Raw genomic sequence first — 24,537 nt, 5'->3', positions numbered from 1 at the left:
GGTGCTGTAACCCTGAGTCTGAGCAAAACATTTTAACTCATCCGAAGACTGTATTACACAGGGAAAAGAACAGAACTGGAGGAAACAGAAGGAACTGCTGTTTCTGGTGAGATGTTTTGGAATCGGTCCAAACAAACACATCACACGGTTGATATGTTTTTAGCTAGCTAACAGTGTAAAGAATTGTTCAAATAAAGTGAGAAAATGTTTGTTAGCATTCAGTCTAAATGCAGCTTTAGACTGGTGTGACTTGAGCAAAAATGCTTTGTGCAGCTGAGTTTTCAACACGCACAGACACACAATGTCAGTAGGTATGTTGCTAGCTAGCTACAGTTAACATCCATATAGTTGTGACACTGGCTGTGGGTGAAAATTTGCTTAAAAAAGAGAGAGCCAAACAGTTAAAAGCAGTAGCATGCTTTAGAAGTCAACGCACAAAAGTGATGGACAGAACAAACAACACCCTGATGATTTATTTATTCTTAAAGCCTGAAGCTGGATGTAGACGAAACATCATGGCTGTATTTGGAACGGAAGGCAGTTGCGTCGCTGCCGTACTAGACAGGTGCCCCAGAAGGCATCACTTTCAAGTGAAGGCATCTCGAAGTCAGCACGCCGTCTTGCGTCTCCTCTGGCTGTCAGAAGAGAAGCTAGCCTTAGCATCAGCTAACTAGCTATTGAAAAGCCAAATGGGTAACAGACGCCTCAGAAATCAGACTGAACAAACTTGGCTGGTTACAGTCGTGGGCTAATATGATAGTTCAGTGTTTAGTTCACGCTGACTTTTCAAAAAGCGAGAAAACTACTAAAAACTTTTAAAAACGTATCTTTGTGTACGAATTTGGCTTGTTTGTCTGCCATCTTTTCGAAAGCTACTGCAGCCGTTTCTGGGTAATAGGCCTTCAAAACTGTCCGGACAGTTTGAAGGCATCTTACGCGACAGAAAGGGATCGTTTGAGACGTTGCAAACAGCACTTTATGCCTCGCTGTCCTGTTAGACAACTTCTGAGACAGCAGTTTAGCCTGTTTCGAACACAGCCTATGTGATCATTAAAATGAAAAGGGTTCATCCTGTGGATTTAATAATTTCCTAACAATTATGAAAAGCTGTTTTGCGTTGGGAAACAGGTTAAAATAAACCGCACATTTTTACAGCATTACTGACTGTGATTATACTCCCATGAACATTATCAGGGTCTTGTGTTCACAGCAGCTCCACCTCTCTGTGTTAACTGCCTTAATCGTAGCCACTGACAGTGTTTGTGTATGTTTGTGTGCATGCGAGGGGCCTTAGCTGTGTTTTTTGGGGGGTGAAAACTGGAACTTTTTCCCATTAGCTCTGGTTTGACTGCTCCCATTTGTTAGCATAGCATCTGCTGGAAGGCCCAAGGAGAGCGGAGCTATCTAGCAGCGTCTGGGTGATTATTCATGTGCCTGTGCTCCTCCAGGAGCTGCTGCTGCTGCTTGAGTCTCTGCTGGCTCTCTGCTGTACCAGTTGTCAAAGTGCTGAGGGAGCCCAGCGTCACCGGTCTGATTCAAAATGAATAGAACCGCGCAGATAAATCACCTCTCCATGCAGAGTGGAGGAGCAGACTGGCTGCTTTGAATGTAATTGCAAAGGGTGAATGAAAACCTCCATATGTTGCTCATCACTCTGCTCTAAAATATATTTCATAATAGTGAGGAAAGTGTTCTAAAGTATAATTTCCATATATTAAGTCTGACTAACAGGTATACTTAGTGAAATCTCATCCTCACAACACCCTGCAGCTTAAGTTTAGACTCATTTACATCAAACAAAAAATACAAGGAGAGAAGAAAATGTATATCTCACTGTAACAATGCCTGCGATACAAAATCACATGTTCAACAAAAAACGGGATTAATCAGACATACTAATTGTTGGCAGATACTTTTTCTGAAAATCAACTAATTTATGAATTTACAAATCGTTTCAGTCCAGTTGCCAAGATAACTTTGCAATCCAGCTGTGACAAAAAATATCCTTGATTATAACAGTTCTGTCCCATCATGTAAACATCTGAGTCCAACTGGTGCCTTTGTCAGATTACGGGCAACAATCAGATTAATGTGAGCCCGTAAACTCGGACATGAGCAACCCAAATATGTGTGTAGTATAAGATCACAGTCCCACACACACACACACATTGCTTTCATACATTTACACATAAACATCAGGCAGTTTAAGTCTGAAACATGCACACCAGCAGGCATTTGTACACAAGCAAGCAGACTCATTTACACAAACACTCTCTCGAACACACACACACACACAGACCAGGAGAGGGCTATCGTTTTATCACCGAGCAGAAGTGTTCATTTATAAGCTAAACCACCCAGATATACGCCTCTCTGGTTCTCTCTCGCTCTACACTTCATTCTCCTACTCTCTCTCTATTCCTCTCCCATCTCCAGCAGAAGCAAAATTACTCTCCAGCCAGGCAGCGAGGTCAAAGTGTCTGGCCTCTGTTATTTGTCTTCTCCTCCACTACAATGTGTGTGTGTGTGTGTATTTGTGTTTGAATGTACGAGGCAGGGAGAGAGAGTCCCACCTCAAACAGCACAAAGTGCATCAGAATGAGGCTGATTCTCACTCATTTAAACACATTCATGAATGAGCCACCACTCATCCCACATGGTTTTTGGTTCAACGTTATTGATCGCTGCAAAGGTAAACGCGTGAATGCAGTAGCTCACGTCCCAGGACAACACAGGCATTAAACTATGAAACAATATTGTCCTGAATTTCAACCTGGAAATAGTAGTTCTGCAAAAACTGTTGAACTTAATGCCCCCAAAAAATCAGTTAAATCAAAGAAATAAGCTTTGTTGTGAATTATATTATCATGTAAACAACCAGATGTGTTTCCATTATTTCCATCACATATAAAAATTGAGTTAAAATACCACAAAAAAGTGTAAGCTTGGTGGCTCAGGTGAAACAATCTGGAAAGATTGTTTGCTTCTGTTGACAAAACATTCACCAGCTCTCCACTAGACTAAAATGTTCTATACAAAAATCACCGTCTGTCATCACTGATTCAGATTTTATTTTGCAAAAATGTACTTAAAACTTACTTAACTGAAGGGAAACTCAACTAATTATTGCTCTGGATTGATCAAACTAAAAAGTAGAGCATGGCGCAAGTTTAGCCAAGCGACAAAGTCAAGTTCAGATCACGATTCCCCTTTTACCATTCATTGGCAAATTCTAAGCCGCTACCGTCCAGCCGGCCTGCCCGTGCTGCTTCCTCTGCAAGCAGCTTGTAACCCGCCGCCACCCCCAGCTCCTCCTTTCAGTCGGTGTCTGATTAATCATGTCATTTCTGTTTTTATTGATGCCTGCTCTGTTCTGTACCCTAGAGGGGTCTTTGCTGTTGCTCTCCCCGCTTCATGGATTTCCACGTAGTTGCTTGGAAGAGCAGGGAGATCCCAGAACAGAGCCATAGCACAAAACGTAAATTTCTGCAGAGCAAATATCAGTGTCTTTGGTAAAAGTTATCCTGACTGAACTGAGGTTGTGAGATGTCGTCTGGTTTTGCTTTCTTAGCTTTAGTTTTGCATTTAGAAATTTCCTTTCCTCCCACACCCCTCCCTGTCACCCTTTCTTTCCCTCCCGCCCACTTTCCTTCTCCCTCTCCTCTTTCTGAGCTCTTAACACGTCGCTATCCGTCAATTAATTGCTGGGAATCAATATATAGCGCCTGTGTGTGTGTGTGTGCGCTCTCACACTGACACTGTTTCTACATGCAAGCATATTTATGTCAGTGTGCTTACATAAGTGTGAATGTGAGTGTGTCTCTGCAAAACGCTTCACTTTATTTTAAAATGTACCTCTTCTTCTGTCTCTATTGAACCATATTCATCATCATTAGAGTCCATAACAGCTCCACTCTGCTGCAGCTCTCTGCCTTCACGTTACATCAGTTGAATAAAGCACTGAGGTCTCTCTCCCTCCTCTCTCTGTGCCTCGTCCGGCCCGATCAGCTCGGCTCGGACGACTCCTTCGTGAGCGATATTTCACCCACAGCACTCAGTACTTCACATTCTCACAAGAGCTGCACATGTGCTGAGCTGTCATCCTGCGGCGTTAAACCGTCACTGTGATCAGCGAGTGGCTCGTACCTGAGACGTGGAACCCGAATCGGTTCAATGACTGACGATTTCTAATAAGACAAACCTTTTGGCGGCGCGCCGTCATGGCGGCAGACACCCGTGGTGTTGTGATATGGAAACTGTCAAAGTGGTAAAATGTAATTTGCCAAGTTTCTTCTGTTTGCGGAGGAAGTGGCAGAGAAAACATTGTTTCTGTGACACTGATCGCACTGGAGAACTAACAGATTAGTTTTCATCAGCTGGCTTCTTGTGGACTGTTTCACTGATTTAGAGTGGAGCCGTCGTAACTGGCTTCAGCCTCTATGGGCTTTAAAAGTCCAAACAGACACATATAGTTTTGGTCTGATGGTGGCGGAACATCTGGATGGTGACGACAGGTAGTCTAGTTGGATATCAGTCCATTGTTCCATCGATCTTGAGATATCTTCATCTGCGCTTTGTGGTCCTCACAGAGAGATTCCTAATGCTTTTGGTGACCCCCTGAACTTTCCCTACCACCACTGTCAGGATAATATTGCCACTGTTGCACAAGAACCTTGTCAAATGTAATGGGCAGGTTGGAATGCAATTTACAGAGCACATTCATAATCCCCAGGTTATGAGCCGTTTCGATCATTTTCTTTTCTTAAATCACCCAAAGGCCACAGGACAAACTATATCTTTAGACTTTATGAATATTTAAAGTAACAGTATGTTTAGGGGAAGAAGAAAAAACACTGTGTGATTTGTCACAGCTGTTTGAAAGATAACAATTTTTATTTCTGGAAAATTCTGAAAAGTCTGAAAAAGCAGCTTGAAGTATTTCTCAAAGTTTAACTGGGAATCAAAGCTGACTCCTAGCTTTCTGGAAACCAAATCAGAGTTAGCAGCCTAAGCTAATATAAAACTTCAAAGGTCAGTTTTGTTACGTTTTATAGAGTATATAAATAGTTAAATGAGGATCTTCTATCAAAATACAAAAGGCAACAACTGAGTGAGAAGAGATCAGGTACTACCGCCTAGTTTATCATTGCATTTGTTGATTTTTCAGTGCATCTTTCATTACATGGTATAAACAGGACCTCAGACAAAAAAACGGTTACACAAACCTTAATAAAATTAATGTTGCCCAGTTTTATCAGGGCAACATATAAAAACAGCTAGACTAGGTCATGTTAATATTAAAGTTTGTGCTTTGTTCCGGAGCTGATGCTTATTTCACAAAACATTATGACACTATCTCGGGCTGTGAGGATTGTTCCATAACCAAAACCTTGCCGCTTCAATCACAGCACCATCTGTCTTTCACGCTGCATCTTAGCATCAAATCAAACTCTGACATGCTCACTGAGTGTAACAGTGCATCAGCTGACTGCCTGCAGTGCACATTGAAGGATGTAAAGTGTAAATGTCAGAGCGCTCTAACCTGCTGCTCTCTCAGCTCTCTCTTCAGTCTGTTCTGCCACTGCAGCGCCTGCATCACGATCGCCTCCCACCTCCTCTCCAGGTTGATTGACAGCAGCTGCAGGGCCTCCCGGTGCTGCTCCGCCTCTGGGCCTACCTCCGCCATGGGGCCCGACTGTCCCAGAGGTGGGGATTGTAGAAACAGTTTTTGTCAGAATTATAAAGGCTATTATCATGCTTATCATATGATTAAATTCATGATTTTAAGAGTGTACAATAATACAATTCCTCTCTCAAGGTTAAGATGATTCATGAGGAATTGTCACTGACTCCCCAGGGTTTCATGAAGGGAAAGAAATATCTAAGAAATAATCAAAATACTGTCTTCTACTGAGACCAGTTTACATTCTTCTTCTTCGGATAACGGGAGGGGGTCAAGTCTTTTAAGTTGTAAGGGTCAAATCCAAGTGAAGTCATTGGTGATAAAGCCTAAGTAAAGTTGAATGTCTTTGATTTTGTCAGGTCATTTGTGATGACCTGATTTCTTTTTTTTACATACCTGGCTCTGTTGCAGCAGCTTCTGGCAGAGTTTCAGAACAGATGAGACTCCTCGGCGTCTGGATCGCACTTCTGAACACAGAGACTGGTGGGTGACCAGAAGAAACAAAAAGGTCATCAAAACACAGAAAATATAAAATTATTACAATAGCATAACCACATTATGGTTCCTACATTTAAAATAATCTTGTCTTTTACATTAGAACAGCTCCTTCTATGCAAACATTTAAGGTCAGGCGGTTCCAGGCTCTTAAAACATTGGGGGCTTAGCCCAGCTCAGAAATCTTTCATGTTTTCACCCCCCACTGCCGCCTACCCAAAGTACATCTATAAAGCAAGAGTAAATGATATATATAGCCTACATTTATTATGATTTTGATAATTACTACTGATAATAATTAACACTGATAATATTAACGGGGGGGGGGGGCTCCCTCTGAAATCTGGGCTTTAAACCTGATTTTGCATTTCAGCAAATCTGTTTTGCTGTCAGACATGTTTCTCCTGTACATCAACTTTTCTCATTTAATTTAATCCCAGCTGAGTATACATACATATGCCTGAAGTAGCCTAAAGTCTTTTTAAATGTGCATATGGCACCTTTTCACCTCAATGATAAATTAGCTTAATTCATTTGAATTCAGATAAAAAAAAAAAATTATTGATGAAATCTTCCATAGGGGGGAGATTTTGAGCATTAAACACTTAATTTCTTGAATTCTGGAGACATTTTCTGCACCAATTTAAGGTGGAAATGTATTTATTTTTATAAAGGGAAGGACACAATTTAGGTGGCAGGTGACAATTCAGAATATAAAAATATGATAGAATGTAATGCACATCACAACAAACAGCTCGAGCATATGGGAAGGGACTGGGGGCGAGTAAGAGATGTGATTGGGCCAGCCCAATGTCAGTATTGTCCTATGGTTTATGGGACGATCGTTGGCCCATTTTTAAAAAACATTTAGGCCTATATAAATAAATAATTTGACTTGTAGCCTACTCGATGAGACGTGCGCACTGCTCTTCATCAGAGGAAGAAAACCGAAACTGAAAACACTTGTGATCCACACAAATGTTCACTTCTGATAACGTGCAGCTCACAGCCGCTTTAGAGGGAATGAAGCATCCTGGAGACAGTAAAACAGTAGTGTCTCAGAGCGAGGGGGACGGAGACAGCAGGACACAGAGCGTCAAGTGTCAGTGTCGCGGTCAGGTGTCATGATATTCTCTCACTGACCGACAACATTTATATTTAAATGTACTGATTACAGTTTTGCTAGGGACAATTCAGAAGTCGCTGACAAGCCCTGAAGCTGTGAGCAGTGGTCTCTCTCTCTCTCTCTCTCTCTCTCTCCGTGCTCACTCTAAATGCAGGCAGGCTGAGTAACAGTGTGGGGGGGTCACGTTACGTGAACTTCAAACAAAATGTAGCAATATTATTGCGAGTTGCCTCCGCTCTTTGAAGACCTGTGAGACAGGCTGCGTCATGAAGATTATTGCATATTAACATAGAAAATATTTTTATTGCTGTTGTGTTACATTCGGGGCTACAGTCAAAACATCCGGGGCTAAAGTAAGCAGGGGTTTGGTTTGGTTATTAAGGTGTAAAACAAGTCCTGGGCTCATTTCCATTAGTGCCCTTGTGTTGTCACAGTCCACCAAGCGATGTCAAGAAATGTTATAAAATAGGAACTAAACCGATCTCTCTGTCCTATAACATATAACTTACTGGTTGGTTCAAGACCTGTGCTTATTTTAATGCTCTCTGCAAATGTGTTGGATTCATTTATCACTGTATCAATGTTTTCTATCTATTTGTTAACTTTCTTATTCTTATTTGAATGTTTTCATGCATTTTTTAATAAATCTTGACTTGTGCATACAGAGGGATTAACACCAACATTTTCAGGAGCACTCCCTTTCAGTTTCACCTCCAAATAAAGAGCTAATCTAGACAGACTGTTGACCTGTTTCCAACCTGTCTGAACCATCAGACATTGTTGTAGCGATGTCGTCACATTCGCAGAGCCCAGCAATTAATGTGGTGGGTTACGTTATTGTTACGAGAGAGAAATGATAAGACAAAGCTACGGAAATAAGACTTGAGTTGTACTAAAGTAAGTGATTCTGCAGAAGGATTGTAACAAATACACCCCTCCCTTCAGTGCACCCTCAGAAGCTCTGCTCCCCTGCATAGAAAGGCCTTTGCCCTTGCCTGGTCACATAACTTCCTTCTCTGTTTACACTCTTCGGCCCTTTTCCTTTTTGGCTGTTTCTCAGCTCCTTCTTCACAGTGCCTGGAGTCTAGCATGTTCAAATGTGCTGGTGTATAGAACTCTCTCTCCCACTGCTCCGGGGCACGAGCACTAACACCACCTGTCGCAGATTTGCTGAAACTATTTGGTGGGGAAGGTTTTCACCACATATACAGAGCCAGGGCTGTGTAAGAAAAACGTATTTTTTTTTTTTTTTTCAAAGCACACACAAACCGGAGAGCTAGCAAACCGTGAGAGAATATTTGCTGAATTTATGAAAAAGTGTATTGGATTATAATCACTTACTGTCCCTTTAAATCATCGTACACAATAAATAAACAACAAACAAATTTGTGTTTATTTAGTTTTTCAATTCTCCACAGTTCAGCGCTGTTAAATTCAGGTCATTCATAATAATTCATTAGCATAAAGTCAAATTCAGCACACAGATCCTTGATCAGCAGTAACAGTGCATAAAATAAATGACAAAACAGCCAATACCCCCCCACCCTGCTTCCCGCTCTGCTCCTGTCTAATAAATGCAAAAAAGAGGGGGGAAAGAGAAACACAAGGATTGGCAGTGCCTATTATAAATCACTATATGCTGATGAGTTTCCACACGCAAAGGTCAGTGAGTGTGTGTGTGTTTGCATGTTTACTCATGCAGGCGTGTGCACAAGTGTGTGTAGATGTGTGTGCAAACATATGCATGTATGTGTGAGTGTGTGTGTCACAGAGAATAGAGGGGACAGACTTACTCCTCTGCGGCAGGGACCAAACACGTCCAAGCCCCAAACTATTATGCTAATCCTGCCCGCTGCCTGAAAAGCACTTCCTTTACATTTTCTTTACATTTTTCCAATAAATATTAAACACTATTACAATGAAATGGAATTATCTTACTCCCTCTCTCCCTCTATCCTGCATGCAAACACACACACACACACACACACACACACACACTCTGCTTCTTTCTCACGCACACTCAACTCTTCTTCTTTATTTCATCTCCTCTTTCTCGCTCTCTTCAGTTTAGCATATTTGTGGCTTGCCTGGTTGTCTAAACAGGAGATGGGGATGCAGAATACAGCAGACAGGATCAAGAGGACAAGCCTGGTGTGTGTTTGTGTGTGAGGTTGCAGATAAATTTATTCCAAACAGGAGGTGTGTATTACGTTGAAGGTGGAGGCTCTAAACAACAACAAAACGACTGAGTGATACTCGCTCTGCGCCAAATAACTGCAGCAGACAGCGTGGAGTACGCAGGAAGATGAATTAAACTAGACTGAAGCTAGAACAATAATTCAGCATGTAAGAGTCAGAGGAAGACGGCCATAACTCTAAAATCTGCTCTTAAAAGTCTGCTACGACAACAGAAAGTGTTACTCGTCAACTGTGAGATATTTTTACGATTAATATGACCTGCCGACCTGAAAAGGTTCTTAACATCAGCCTTTAGACAAGACAGATGTTGGATTGATTTCATCCACTTGGCTCTTGCATAACTTTGACATCACAGTCAGCAAACATGGCAACAAATGATAGCAGCTTAACATGCTGTCAGACAGAACCGATTCCCCTCAATATTTAATCAATACATTTGCCTGCAAAGGCTGCATAATAGCTCACATGACATTTTTACACTTCAAGTCTATTTTCTTCTGACTTAACACATCCCTACATTTATTTTGCATTGGGTTTTGAGTGCTATCAAAGCATTTCAATACTGTAGTTGAATGCATCCGGTGTAGACACTGATGGAGGAACTGAGCTGCTGGTTCTGAAATATCCAAGTGTACAGCTTTGCAAATGTTTTATGTGGAAGTTAATGCTTTCAGAACACTTGTTAGGCCTTCAGGAAACACACAAGTTTTGCTAGTGCAAGTCAAGTGGCCACAGAATTTACAGTACGTATTTTTGGTTTCATTTACCACCACAAAAACCACCTGGTTTTCCTGTCTCTTGGAAAAGCATTAATGTTTTCCAGTGGATAAGAGTGGTTTAAATATTGATAAATATAATTTTTATCATCATTTTCTGTACTACGATTGTAGTTTGTCAAATTTCAGATAGCAAATGTATATTCTCTGAGTTTATTTTCAGACAGAGGGAGAAAGAGAGAATCCTAAGTCTCTATTGTTTCTGCACTGCTGGTTTTTAGGCACTGATCTCTCTGCCTCTCTCTCTCTCCCCCTCTCTCTCTCGGGTCGAGCCTGGCTGGGCCCATGTTGACTCAGAGGGCTCTACAGACACAGTCAGACAAATATTTGCTAAAAAGCTTTTCTTCCAAAATACATGGAAAGCCGTGGAGTGGCTGCAGAGAAAGAGACTGAGGATGTAGAGGGAGGAATGAGACGGACAGAAAAGCAGAAAGTGTGAGATCGGAGAGGAAGGCTTGGAGAGGTAGCGTGAAGAGAGAGAGAGAGAAGTGAGTTACAAAGAAACTGAGATAAATGGGGATAGACAAAACAAAGACAGAGCCCAACAGAAAGAAACAAAAAGACAGAGACAGGAAATTAAAAACACCCCAAGGAAACTGCTGATTTTTAACGTGAAGCTGGGAAATAAAAACAAAGAATTTACTATGATTCTTAAAAACTCTTTATATAAGAAAATGTCTATATGTTTAATGGTTTATGCAGAAAAAACTTCTGTTGATTTACAATCTTGAAATGACGTTATTGTGACATTTCAGCGGAGGGACGAGTGTGTCCAGTGAGTGGCCTCAGGATTACACCTCTGCCTTTTGCAGATGATGCGATGATGTTCTGCTTGCTTTTTTTAACCAGTTACTTACTTGCAGTTACTTGAGTGTGAAGGCTTTGTTCACGCTGACATTTTTAAAAACAAACCAACAGCTGTAAACAGCAAATTATTTGACTGACAGGTAACTGATTGGACAATTGTGGTGATCAAAAGGCAACATTGATCCTTATAGGGAAATCAAATTTGGGTGACACAGAAACAGTAAAGTTACTGTTTCTTACATTTGTTCTGCAGCGCTGCAAAGAGCTCACAAAGAGATTACTGATTATAAGATTCCAACTCAACCTGCATAGGTATATACAATACATTGCTTACACAAATTGCTTTCACTTCTGTTGTTTAGTACACACCAGAGGTCGACTGGCAGCTTTTCTGCCATCATAAAACAAAACAAACGAAATTAGTAAATGCACCAGGCTTTGTTTAAAACAGAATCAAACAGGTTAGGTGTGAAAACACCCCCAGTATCTTGGGGTTTTGTTCCTGAGCGAGAGTAAGATAAAGCCCGATAGGCAGGTGTATTGTTACCATGTACCAGGCGGTCGTGGTGAAAAGGGAGCTCAAATTAAATGGGAAGCTCTCGATTTAACCAATCCACGTTCCAAACCTAACACAAACCTTTGGGTAGGGAAAACAAAACAAAAAAAAGATTGCGGATACAAAGCGCCGAAATTTATATGGCAAGGATCATCCTGAAAGACAAAGAGAGAAGCTCAGACATCTAGAAGGTACTCCGAGTAGAACCACTGCTCCTTCATTTTAAACGAGAAGCCAGTTGAAGTTGTTCAGCATCTGATTAGGGTTTCTCCTGATCGAAGCCTACGCTGAAGGGATTACATATCCCATCTGGGAATACCTCAGGATTCACCGGAGGAGCTGGAGAATATGGCTAGAAAGAACGGCATCATGAGTAGCCGAAAATGCATGGACGGATGAATTCTACGAAGGGGTTAACAAGAACCAAATGTACTCCAAGAACCCTGGCTAAAACCCTCATTCCTCTCAGGGTGTAATGTTGTTGTCTTCTTTGTATGTCTCTATACACGCTCAAACTCAAGGTCAATCACAGGAGAGACAGAAAAAGAACAAGTGATGTCTTTATCTCCTTGTTTGTTTTCGCTCCCCTCTCTCTCTTCATGTATTTTTCTGTCTGTCACTCAGCATCCACTTTCAGGCAGGGTGACCGACTCTGGATAAACAAAAAGAAGAGGATCTACTCTCCTCGTTCTCTAATTCCCCCTTCACTCTCTCTCTCTCTCTCCTTCTCACTTTCAAGCTCAATCTCTCTTTCTCTCTCCCACTCCACCCTCTATCTCTCTCATTCTTAAATCTCCCTCTCCTAAAACAAAATCCTCTTAACTCTCCTCCACCTCCTCATCTCCACAATCTAATTACCAAGACCTGCCGTGAAGAGAGGGATAGAGGAGGGGGGGATGTAGAGATACAAGGGAGGGAGGGAGGAGAAGATAGAGGAGAGTAGAGGTTGTTAGAGTGCTAACAGTAAAGCACTCTGAAATGAGAGTGAGACAGACCGGGCAACATTTGATACTAGTGCCGATTCGATACCTGAGTTCCACTACTGAAATCAAAACAAAGTTAAACAAGCTACAAGTGAGGGAAAGAATGAGAAAGACAAAATGAAAAAGACAGTATGAAAGGAAGAAAGGGGCAAGTGGAAAAGAAGACGAGAAAAACAGAGAGACAGAACGAGTAACAGAGCAGAAGGTGAGAAGAGTGACCATGACGAAGGAAGAAGACAGAAACAGATCAAAAGAAAGAAATTAGAGAGACAAATATTGAGACACAGTAAGATATAGATAGAAAAACAACTGAGAAAGGAGGAGAAAGAGAAAAGACAAGGACAAACTGTAAAGCGAAGAGAGAGAGAAATGACGAGAGACAGGAGGAGAGAGTGGAGGATAAGGAGAAATTTTGGCTGCTTGCACAGTGACCCAGTGGATATTTCAATCAATTACCATTAATTAGAAATCTCTGATTAATTCTATTTGTTGATTAAGTCAATTAAAACCACAAGCACTCGTTATCGCACAACGAGCCTAATGAATTCCTGTCGACAATTTGTTCCCACACACATATTCCCTCTGCGGCTGCTAATACCGCCTACAGCTAGCCAAACTTTGTCGTTTGCATACACTTCCCCATCTCTCCGTCTTTTCTCTCCTCGCCTGACATTTCTGTTTTTCTTCCTGCACTGTCTCGCTCCCTCTTTCTCGCTCTCATCCATTCCTCTACTTACTGTCTCCGGGGTTACTTCCTAATTTTTTCCTTCCAGTTTCATTTCTTCTATCTTTTCAGCTGAATTTATAAAAAAAAATAAAATAAATGCTAGTTACCATAGCACACACTGCCTCATATGATTGTTCAAGAGCACCTTGACAACTGTCAGCGAGCAGGAGGAGTGCTCAGAGATCCCTTCCTTCACGGTTTGGAAGTATAAACCTTTTAATCACAACCTTGTCCACCAACCTCAAAGACTAGAGATTCCCAAACTGGAGTCCAACGAATCCTTCATGTAGACAAATCATGGTTGTACACCAAACCGAAAACCTCTCTCTTTTTAGATTTTAGTCCTTTAGTGAAACTCAGTTTTAGGTGCTGACACATTTGTGATTAGCAGCGGCAAGTTGCTTTTTTTCCAAATTCTTAGTAAATTTTTTAACCTGTTATGCCCTATATTGTTGTTTTAAGAATGTATTGGGTTACTAATGCAACCAATTTGCATGTGTGTGTACTAGTTACTCAATAGCTGACGACAGGCCATGGTATACGCTCATTATATCACAGTTAAGGGGGGTATATCACGGCCTGAAGTGAGCTATTGCTTCTCTAAAATGGTTACCAAGTATGGCAAAAAGAAAGCAGGCTAACAGACGCACCACAATTTGACTTTATTTCATCAACAGACATTTCTTTATGAATACAAAAAGTAGTCCCACCAGGCTGCCAGTATGGTAAAAAGCACATGATGGATGCTAAGCAACATACAACGAAGGCTAGAATTATTAGAACTATTTATTTATCTCTATTTGCACGTTGCCGTTTGTTGTGCAGCCACTAAAAAACTGTCCAGCGTCAGTAGATTGACTTTGGTAACTTGAACTTATATGATAATATGCTTGCTACTGTACGCCGCCGGCCGGCAGTGCGTAAAATAATAACACTTTAATAGCAAGGCAAGTTTTTTCTATTTAACTTTTGTATGAAAGTTAAATAGAAAATAAAAACAGGCAGGTCTCCCACCTTTGCTTATTTTACTCCTTTGATTCCCCATCTCCCACTCTATCCCCCCTTTAGTCACTTAGGGAATCTAACCCTAAGGGGACTCTAACCCTTCTTATGATACAGTCGTCACTTTAAATCCAGATTGTCCACGCTACAAACTCTGGTAAAAGCGGTTGACAGCGGGCCCTGTCAACAAGTTACTTAGGGACTCTAACCGTTTAACACTTAGGGACTCTAACTGTTTAACACTTAGGGACTCTAACCCTTTAACACTTAGGGACTCTAACCCAAAGGGAACTATAACCGTTTAACACTTAGGGACTCTAACCCAAAGGGAACTATCACCGTTTAACACTTAGGGACTCTAACCCTAACGGGAATCTAACCCTTATTCCTTAGATACAATCGTCACTGTAAATCCAGATTGTCCACGCTACAAACTCTGGTAAAAGACCTGTCAACAAGTTAAAAGCAGAGAAAACAGGGACTCCTAATCCTTGTAATTCTACTCGGCCCTGTTAACTGAGGATCAGCCGTGTGAGATGGAATAATCAAAAGAGCACACAGTGTTAAAATCTAAAAACAAAGAAAAAGAAAACCTGACAGTTACAGTGCTGTGTAAGTTATCAATCTACTAGTTTTCAGTCTTCAGTCTTGATTTAAAAGAACTGAGAGTTCCTGAGACATCTGGGGCAAGTAATGGACTGCTGTGTGTGTGTGCGTTTTCGTGTGTGTGAGAGAGGAAAATGTTGAATCACGTAATAAGCAAAGATTTACTCTCACTATTTATCTATTTATCTCCAATGTGATCTTATCTGTATCAGATCGCATTTTAATACCAGGTGTAAATGGGGCGTGAGACCCCCACGAAGCTCAGATTGTAACTCGAACCCTGTTTGTCGTGGAGTGATACGGATCTGTGCGAAGGAATTCAACATCATACCTGTTGTATACGCTCATTATATCACTATGAACCAATCAGATTGCTTGATTTGAGCTACCCGTTTTATAATTTTACGCAAATGTAATATATTAACAGTTTTTATTAAACACATAGCAAATATCTGTATGTGAATAAATAGAGTAGAGTGTAAAGAATATGAGCACAATGTTGATGGGACATTCTGAGTTTTACTACAGTTACTAAATGTATTTGCAGCTCAAAATGAAGACAGGTATTTTTCCTTTTGTTTTAGCACTATAGTTCCCATCCATACACTTTGGCTCATGCACACAACAAGCACACTGCTCAAAAAAATAAAAGGGAACACTAAAATAACACATCCTAGATCTGAATGAATGAAATAATCTCATTAAATACTCCTTTCTTTACATAGTTGAATGTGCTGACAACAAAATCACACAAAAATTATCAATGGAAATCAAATCTATCAACCCATGGAGGTCTGGATTTGGAGTCACACTCAAAATCAAAGTGGAAAAACACACTATCCAACTTTGATGTAATGTCCTTAAAACAAGTCAGAATGAGGCTCAGTAGTGTGTGTGTGGCCTCCACGTGCCTGTATGACCTCCCTACAACGCCTGGGCTCCTGATGAGGTGGTGGATGGTCTCCTGAGGGATCTCCTCCCAGACCTGGACTAAAGCATCCGCCAACTCCCGGACAGTCTGTGGTGCAACGTGGCGTTGGTGGATGGAGCGAGACATGATGTCCCAGATGTGCTCAGTTGGATTCAGGTCTGGGGAACGGGCGGGCCGGTCCATAGCATCAATGCCTTCCTCTTGCAGGAACTGCTGACACACTCTAGCCAAATGAGGTCTAGCATTGTCTTGCATTAGGAGGAACCCAGGGCCAACCGCACCAGCATATGGTCTCACAAGGGGTCTGAGGATCTCATCTCGGTACCTAATGGCAGTCAGGATACCTCTGGCGAGCACGTGGAGGGCTGTGCGGCCCCCCAAAGAAATGCCACCCCACACCATTACTGACCCACCGCCAAACCGGTCACGCTGGAGGATGTTGCAGGCAGCAGAACGTTCTCCACGGCGTCTCCAGACTCTGTCACGTCTGTCACATGTGCTCAGTGTGAACCTGCTTTCATCTGTGAAGAGCACAGGGCGCCAGTGGCGAATTTGCCAATCTTGGTGTTCTCTGGCAAATGCCAAACGTCCTGCACGGTGTTGGGCTGTAAGCACAACCCCCACCTGTGGACGTCGGGCCCTCGTACCACCCTCATGGAGTCTGTTTCTGACCGTTTGAGCAGACACATGCACATTTGTGGCCTGCTGGAGGTCATTTTGCTCCTCCTGCTCCTCCTTGCACAAAGGCGGAGGTAGCGGTCCTGCTGCTGGGTTGTTGCCCTCCTACGGCCTCCTCCACGTCTCCTGATGTACTGGCCTGTCTCCTGGTAGCGCTTCTGTGCTCTGGACACTACGCTGACAGACACAGCAAACCTAGAAGTGGTCTGCGGTCATCAACTGCAGAGCCACTCCTTTATTGGGGGTGTCTTGCTAATTGCCTATAATTTCCACCTGTTGTCTATTCCATTTGCACAGCAGCATGTGAAATTGATTGTCAATCAGTGTTGCTTCCTAAGTGGACAGTTTGATTTCACAGGAGTGTGATTGACTTGGAGTTACATTGTGTTGTTCAAGTGTTCCCTTTATTTTTTTGAGCAGTGTATAATCTTGCCATGGAGTCATTGATTTGGGTGTTGTCTACACTCTGTACCTGTCATGCTGGATTGGCTAGCAGCAGTTCCTGTTTGCACTGGAAACAGACAATCTCTTGGTTTGATACAAAAGGAAATGTCTAAATGATGATTATTTGGCAAGATCTGATGTTAATGAGTCTTTATTTCTTATTAATTGTAAGGATCATGATATTTCATTTTTTATCAATCATTAACAACCCGGGTGATTGAAATAAAACAAAAGATTCAGGTTAGCAAAATAGCCTTGCTTGCATCAGAGCCCTTTCATTGAATCACATTCCTGCAACTTTAGGTCTCCTCGACATCCATTGCACTTTGCCATCCAGCTTGAGAACCACCGATTTTTACACACAGTGTCTGTCTGAATAAATTTAAAACCTAACGAGTGACGTCTCTTCTTTAAAAAAACAAACAAATCAGACTTGGGTTAATAATGTGCTATGTATCCTTTTTATAAGACTTCTTCAAATGGGTCACACAACATTATGTAAAAACACTTGATGCCCCGTCTCCACTGACCCATAATCCATCTGTCTCCTGCTTTGCAGTTTTTTAACATTACATATAAATGGAGTCTGAAAGTCAGGAGGATTCGTTAAAGGCTTTTAGAGCAATTCACTGAAAATGGAAGCAGACAATAAAGTAAGATGTACCTCTCCCACCGCCGTGTTTGTGACATTTATGGCAAAACCTGGATGCATTAAAATATCAGCGTAGTATAGAGCTTGACTCCAAAGTGCAAAATGTTTTCTTTTCATTTTTGGGTTTCTCCACAGTGACTCATGGCAAGGTCAGGTCAGAGGTCTTGAAATGTTCATTTAAAAGAAAGGTGGGAAGAAAAGAAAGCTTTTCGTCTAATTCTGGAAAACAACGATACACGGCATGCCTAGCTAAGATATGTAGTAAGTAAATATTGTAAACAGCATGTGAAGGGTTTACATTTAGTTTGATTAACTACCTCTGTGAGGCTCAGCTGCCTTCATGTGAAAGTCAAAACGGATTACTGCTGACATCATCAGGTCTTATTGATTATTGTAAGTTATTAGCTGAAGTCCTTTAGCCCGCTCGACACAGAGAGACATTTTAGGGATGAAAGCTTTACTCTTAAAATATTCAGCAGCAGTAAACAAATGGAGGATATATGAAGTCTTTGTGAGTGAAAGCATTTACTGTTCTCACTAATGCAGCACAGCGAACGCGCCGTGGCGAGTTAAAACGCTGCTATCAATAAAATCCAATCTCCTTCTGTCTGTCTGCATTTCTCTGTATATTCGTCTTTTCACCTCTTTCTCTCAGCTGTCTTTTACTTCCTTTCTTTCTGCATCTCCCTTTACAGGCTGCTCTCTCTGTCCTCGCTGGTTTCTCGATATATTTTTGTCTGCCTCTACTCTCTAGTCCCTCTCGTTTTTACCTACTGATCACTCTCTCAATCTTTATTTGCAGTTTTCAGTCATTCCTGCTCTCTCTCTCTCTTCTCTCTCTTCCTTTACTGCTCTCTTCCCCATCTCCATCTTTCACCCTGCCTCTTGCCGTTGTTTTGTCTCTCTGTCATTTCGTGCTGTTTTAGCAGATAAAAGTGATTTTCTCTTTGGGTCTCAATTTGTCTCTCCTCTCCTTACTGGTGTCCCCAGGTCTGTTTTTAGCCTTCTATGACGACAAACATCTGGATATTATAAACATGTTTGGCTTTTTATCTCCCATAACTCCTCTGTAGAAACTCTAATACTCTCAGTTGTTCTGTTTGTCCTTGTGTTAGCTAGGTAGCAGTAATAAGAACACAACATTGCTGCTGTGCAGTGAAATCTATTTATTGCCAAATGTGTTGTTTTGTATTTTAATGTCTTTGTGGGTGGAAAATTCTCTTACTTCTTTGACTAAATAAACCATTTAAAAACCTATTGGATTATCTGAAAAAAAGTATTGTGACAAAGCTGAAAACAGCACGCTAAGCCTGCAAAGAGTTGATGTTTTGGAAATGCATAGTTTTCACAGGACAAAAGGGATGTGTGGCCAAGAAGAAGAACCTCTGTGCGAGGTTTGTGTTTGTTTGAGTGTAGGATTTCAGGTATAGAGGCCGTATCTCCACAGGCCTATGTACCACAAATTAAGATGCCTTCCAGATATAGTCTTGTTAATATTGTTCAGTATCTTGTTTCAGATATTGATGCCTGAGTTGCAGTACCTGGCTATTTGGCGAGGTGTAAGCTTCACTTTTAGACTAAGGCAGTATAGCCTCCTCCCACAGCTCCACAGTTACCTAAAACTTAGTTTACCTCTTCCATACATGTCTCAGTTTTGGTATTCAGATATGCAAAAACTAAGTACTTTCTTTGCATGCATCCCAGGTTAACGGTATCGACACAGAAACACATTTCTAACATGCTAAGAGTACCTCTTCCAACAGAATTTGTCTGGTGTTTCATTTTCTCTTAGTTGTAAGTAAAAAAAAGTTGCTGTCATTTCTGTGTGTGTATGTGTGTGAGCAGCAGAGGAAGTAATTGTTATGATGATGTGCACATTAAGTATGACGTCCTGAACATGACCCTATGTCCTCACGACCTACTTTGGTATAAAATCAGTATCTTTCTGTGGACATGAGAGGGAGGAATGAGGAAAGACACGGTAGAGACAAACCACAGCGATTTACAGATATTATCTGCACAAATAGCCTTTCAAGCTATATAATTATTATAATTATGCGTTTTTGGCTAAAACCTATTGTTTTTCCAGACAGACCTTACACTCAATGTCATACAATCATTAACTGTAACTGAGGCAGAGCGTATCTGAACTAGTATTTTGCTCATAATGGAGATAGAATAGCTGTCAAACTCTTGTCCGAACAGATACACAGTGACGTCCTGTTCATGCATATTTTACACAGTAGTATAGGACATTATATAAAATATTATAGGAAACTGTCGATGCAAAGCTGTGATTCAGGTTTGAGAACTCGAGGCGCACTGCAACGCCTTTTTTGGTTGACTTTGGAAAAGAGCAGTGCGCTGCGTTTTTTTCATGTTGCTAGGTAACCACCGAATCAGCTGTCCTGTCAGTCTTGGTTTGCCGCTAAGTAATAACTGTCATATCAGCAGAAACTCGGTCACAGCTCACAGGTCTGTGTCTTTTGTTGCTAAAAACATCTGCTTTAAAAACATAGACAAACGCAGGGCGCCTGCTCTGGCACTGTTTGAGGGTGAGAGGTGAACAAACACGCAGGAGACAGGGAAAGTGAGATCTGTGTGGGCACATGAGACCCTCAGAAAGAGGAGACACACCTGGTCGGACCATTATTTTAGCATGAGTCGGGGACAGTTTGTCACAGTCTCCGGACAATCCAAGCAACTGTGAACCTCCGTCACCACAACTGATGGCCCGTCTCTCCATTCATTTGATTGGACAATGTAAAAAATGCAAATGAAGTCGGGCGTTGAACTCGAAAACGCAAGGCACCCAAGGAGCATAAACAGCGTGCAGAGCGCTCACTGCCAGTAGAATACAATTAAAAAAAGAGGCCTCTCACTGTCTGATCCGGGCCTAATGCAGGCCTGCGATGAGAGTTCACTGCCAGCTGTTTAATGTAGGATAAAATAAACATGAAAATAAATGATATAAATATCTGTTTGAGTCAGGACATCATGACGCAGAGCTGACATGGAGGGAAGTTCACTTCTTTATCTGTGATCATCCCTCGTTTCTGCTCTCTTCCCTTCTTCTCTCCATCTCTCTGTTTCTTCGAGCATCTTAAGCAGATTAAATAAGCGTTTCCTTCTCATTTTCTATTGCTATCTTTCTCTTTTTCCCATCCTCCTATCTTCCTGCCATCTCTCCTGACCGCTCTTCTCTCTCTCTCTCTCCTTGTAACTCTTTCCTGCCGTCCCTTTGCTTTCTCTCTCTCTCTCTTTTCCCCCAGGGCTTTCTTCTCTTTTTGTCTCTATTCTGTGTTTTGATTCTCCCTCTGTCTCTGCTCCTTTAGCAGATGAAAGAGCAGAGTGTTTTCTTCTCCTCCCGAGCGGATGAAGATGAAAGTCTGATCTGTTTGTTGACGCCGTTACCGCGGCAACGTCTCACCTGTTTGCTCGCCTTCAACCCCTAACGAGCAACTCTTAACGAGAAAACACCTCTTCAAAAACACCAACGAGTGCGCGCGCACACACACTTACAAAAACCAAGGAATACTTCAACCAAGACACAAACACAGACGGGCATATTCAAAAGGCACACACACACACACACACACACACACACACACACACAAGTTCTTGGCAGGGAGTCGGCGGATCTTTAATCCTCATCATGCAGCAGGTATCGATATCAGAGCCTCACTGTCACCTTCTATTAGCTGCCTGAGAGACGCTGAGAGGGGGAGGGTCCTGTACTCTGGGGAGGGAGCTGTAGTTTGTTGTCTATAGTGCGTATGGAAGTAATGTCACTGACAATGTACAAATCTGCATGATACATTCACATGAACAGAAAAGAAACTCTGTGGTGCAATGAACTACACAAACTCGGAACAAAATTCAGGTGCTAAAAATGAAAGGGGAGCAAAAGGATCAGTGAAATCTTCTGTTCTGAAACTAAAGACTATGTTATTTTTGGCTGTCCAAGAGATAAGTTGATAAAAAACACAACGGCATGTCCCTGTGAGCCACGTCATGTGATGTTTCACAATGTGACTGGAGTATCAGCATGAAATGACAAACAATGCATTGTCCAGCAAGACAGTGTGAGCACCCACTGACATTTACACCCAGATACCAAGCTGGCATGTATATAGTGTATATTTATGCTAAACATTATTTTTTAAATAAAGTTAATGATAAGTTTGAACACTCACACTTCATATTCACTGAAATCATCCCTCATTTCCATAGTGGCTGTAAAGCATTTCATTCATAAGACGCCTTGGTGGGTGTGGTGATCGCTCAGAGGGGAGGAAAGAGAGCCAGGATAGGAGCCATGTTGGCCCAGCTTGCTCCTAAAGATCCGGTCTGGACAAAATGAGACTCATGTCGACCAAGCAACAGAATTCAGAGACTGTTGTTCCCACATCGTTACAGAAAGCAGCCCCGTCAACAAGCACTCAGCAGGAGGTCCATGTTCCGAGCTCTCAGCGCAAGACTCTGGCAAGATGAGAGGAAGTGGATTCTGTGTTTTACATCGATGATGCTCGGTGCTCAAACGTAGTCAAGATGGACTCTCCCCAAATGTCAGATTGTTTATTGTGAAGATGAAACTTTCATATTATCCTCTGTCAGTCGCTGCTGTTTACATTCACCCCTTGTTCCTTAGTGCGACTACACCTATGAGAGATGGAGGACAAAATCCACACGGCTCATCTTTTACAAACATTACAAACACACACAGGTGTGCTACCTGTGTTTTGTCCCAGCAACAAACCGAAGTGTCTGGAGTCTTGGCCCAGCTGGTAATCAAGCCTGGTATGCAGTTGTCATTTAATTTCGGTATAATCTACTTTACTCATACATATAAAGAAGACATTTGTACTTACTCATTCGACAGATTTGTCTAAAACAAGGTACAAATGAGTTACAATCCCAGCAACAGAAGATCAAGGAGACGCCTTTGGGAAAAAGTGCCTCAACAAGTTCCACATTCCACCTGACACAAGTGGCAGAGGGCCTGCAGGTGCATTAAGTAATATATCAGTGCATTGCTAATTTTCTTTGAGAGAAAAGAAATAGAGAGATAGAGAGAGGAATCAAGAGCATATTAGATGAGTAAGTACTCTTAGAAGAGGTCTACATCTTCAAGTGATTTTTGAAGACAGATAGGAGCAAGTTCGACAGGGCTGGGCAAAAAAATAAACAATTGTAATTACCGCATTATTTTTTTATCTACCTCAGATTTGTGAAGTGATCCACTGTTTGGAATCAGTAGTTTGTTCTGACCATAAGGAAAAGTTTAAAACCACAATTAACCATCTGGTTTCTTCAAATTTCACTCAGGAGCAAAGATCAGGTTTTAAACTTGAAAGAAATAATGATTTGACATTTATCTTGATAATTATCGATATCAAATTATATGAAATGTTTTATCATAACATTTTTGCTCATTTTGTAACATTCAGTAACTCATTCCACCACGAGGGACCAGAAAGGAGAAGTGTTTGGATTTAGTTTTGTGCAGTGACGGAAGGACAAATCGTCGATATTACCGCACAAATATCGAAGGGGAAGCTGTGTATACTGAAATCTGTTTGAATTGAGTTTTGTCAGGAAGATGGGGTCGTTCAAAACAAAGATTCTGAGTGGGGGTGTGTTCGTGTGGTCCCTTACAACTTCTAGAGCAGGGGTCGCCAAATAAGTCTGGCATCGGGCCAAATTTTTTTGCGGGCCAGAACAAAGTCACATTATTTCAAATCCTTGTATACTCATGTTTAGCTCAGTAGGTACTGTGCGGGACTCCCGTTAGGAAGATTGGAAGATCAATTCCAATTAACTGCGTATATTTTCCCCCTCTTATTACTTAAGGCACGTGCTGCTGCGTGTGTGCGCCCGGCGTTTGATCCGGATTTATGGACGCTTATTTTTATTTCCCTGAGGAAATTCAGGGTACGAACTACGGGAGGAACCAGGGGGAGCTTAGTTCCCCCTAATAAGACATCAGCTCCCCTAAAAGCATGATTTGTGATATTTTGGAGGGTCTCTAACATATTGACATCATGCTTTATTGACGTTAATTTTATCATGGATCATGCGGAGCGTCAGATTTATCCCGCCAGAGGTCCGACCCTCTCCCTCTCCGGCGCCGACAGGCTTTGAACGGTTCGTGATCATTGGCTGGATGAATATTGTGTATGATCCATGCACTACTGCAACTGGGGGCTCTCCGCAGCGCCACGCAGAGGTGTGTCAAGCACGCCAGAGACTCTTTTAAATGTCCTTCAGAACTCTTCAAAGTAAAAGCTTTCAATAAACTCAACATAAAGCATTGCTGCAATAAACATTCTCGCGCTTTTATTTTGCAGCCACAATCACTTAAGAGGAAGTGATTGTGTGAGTAACTGTATCTGTCATGACTGATATCTATTTCAGCACCAGCCGCTATCAATTAATTTATTCTTTATTTTTCTGCTATCAAAGCAATCTGGCCGCGGGCCAGATATTATTGCTGGCGGGCCGGTTCTGGCACGCGGGCAGCATTTTGCCGGCCTCTGTTCTAGAGTTATTAATTTCACAGTTTACCAACAGGAATTTGTTGTGCAAAAGACCAAACAAGTCATTAATTACAACAAAACTTTTATGAGTTCACGCGCTTTGTCACTGGTTACTGAGAGTCAATGGGAATACAAAATTAGGTCCTGTTTTAGGATGGGAGGTGAGATCAGTGGGTATACGAACAATAGAAAGTGAGCCGGGTAGTGAGTCATGAATGGCTGAGGAAGGGCAGGTTCATGCTACACTGTGGGGGGGGTCAAATCTTACAAACGGCAGGAGGAAGGAGTGCTGAAAATAGAAACGGCCGAGGGGGCAGGGGGCATGTGATACAA

General features: G+C 41.8%; 1 protein-coding gene across 1 annotated transcript in view; it reads right to left on the bottom strand.

Moving 5' to 3' along the window:
* Positions 1-24,537, bottom strand: part of akap6 (A kinase (PRKA) anchor protein 6) — a 235,522-nt gene that overhangs the window by 18,800 nt on the left and 192,185 nt on the right. Inside the window, exons 17-18 of the mRNA XM_038728683.1 lie at positions 6,080-6,163; positions 5,543-5,695 (exon numbers count right to left, since the gene is read on the bottom strand). Of these exons, the coding sequence (XP_038584611.1) occupies positions 5,543-5,695; positions 6,080-6,163 (237 nt within the window). The remainder of the gene's footprint in view (positions 1-5,542; positions 5,696-6,079; positions 6,164-24,537) is intronic.

Source organism: Micropterus salmoides, unplaced genomic scaffold, assembly GCF_014851395.1.
Source record: "Micropterus salmoides isolate LMB-PRFRI ecotype aquatic unplaced genomic scaffold, ASM1485139v1 Ms_hic_scaffold_19, whole genome shotgun sequence".
Taxonomy (NCBI): Eukaryota; Metazoa; Chordata; class Actinopteri; order Centrarchiformes; family Centrarchidae; genus Micropterus; species Micropterus salmoides.
The sequence above is the reverse complement of the archived record's forward strand: the minus strand, read 5'-3'. Positions and strand labels throughout refer to the sequence as shown.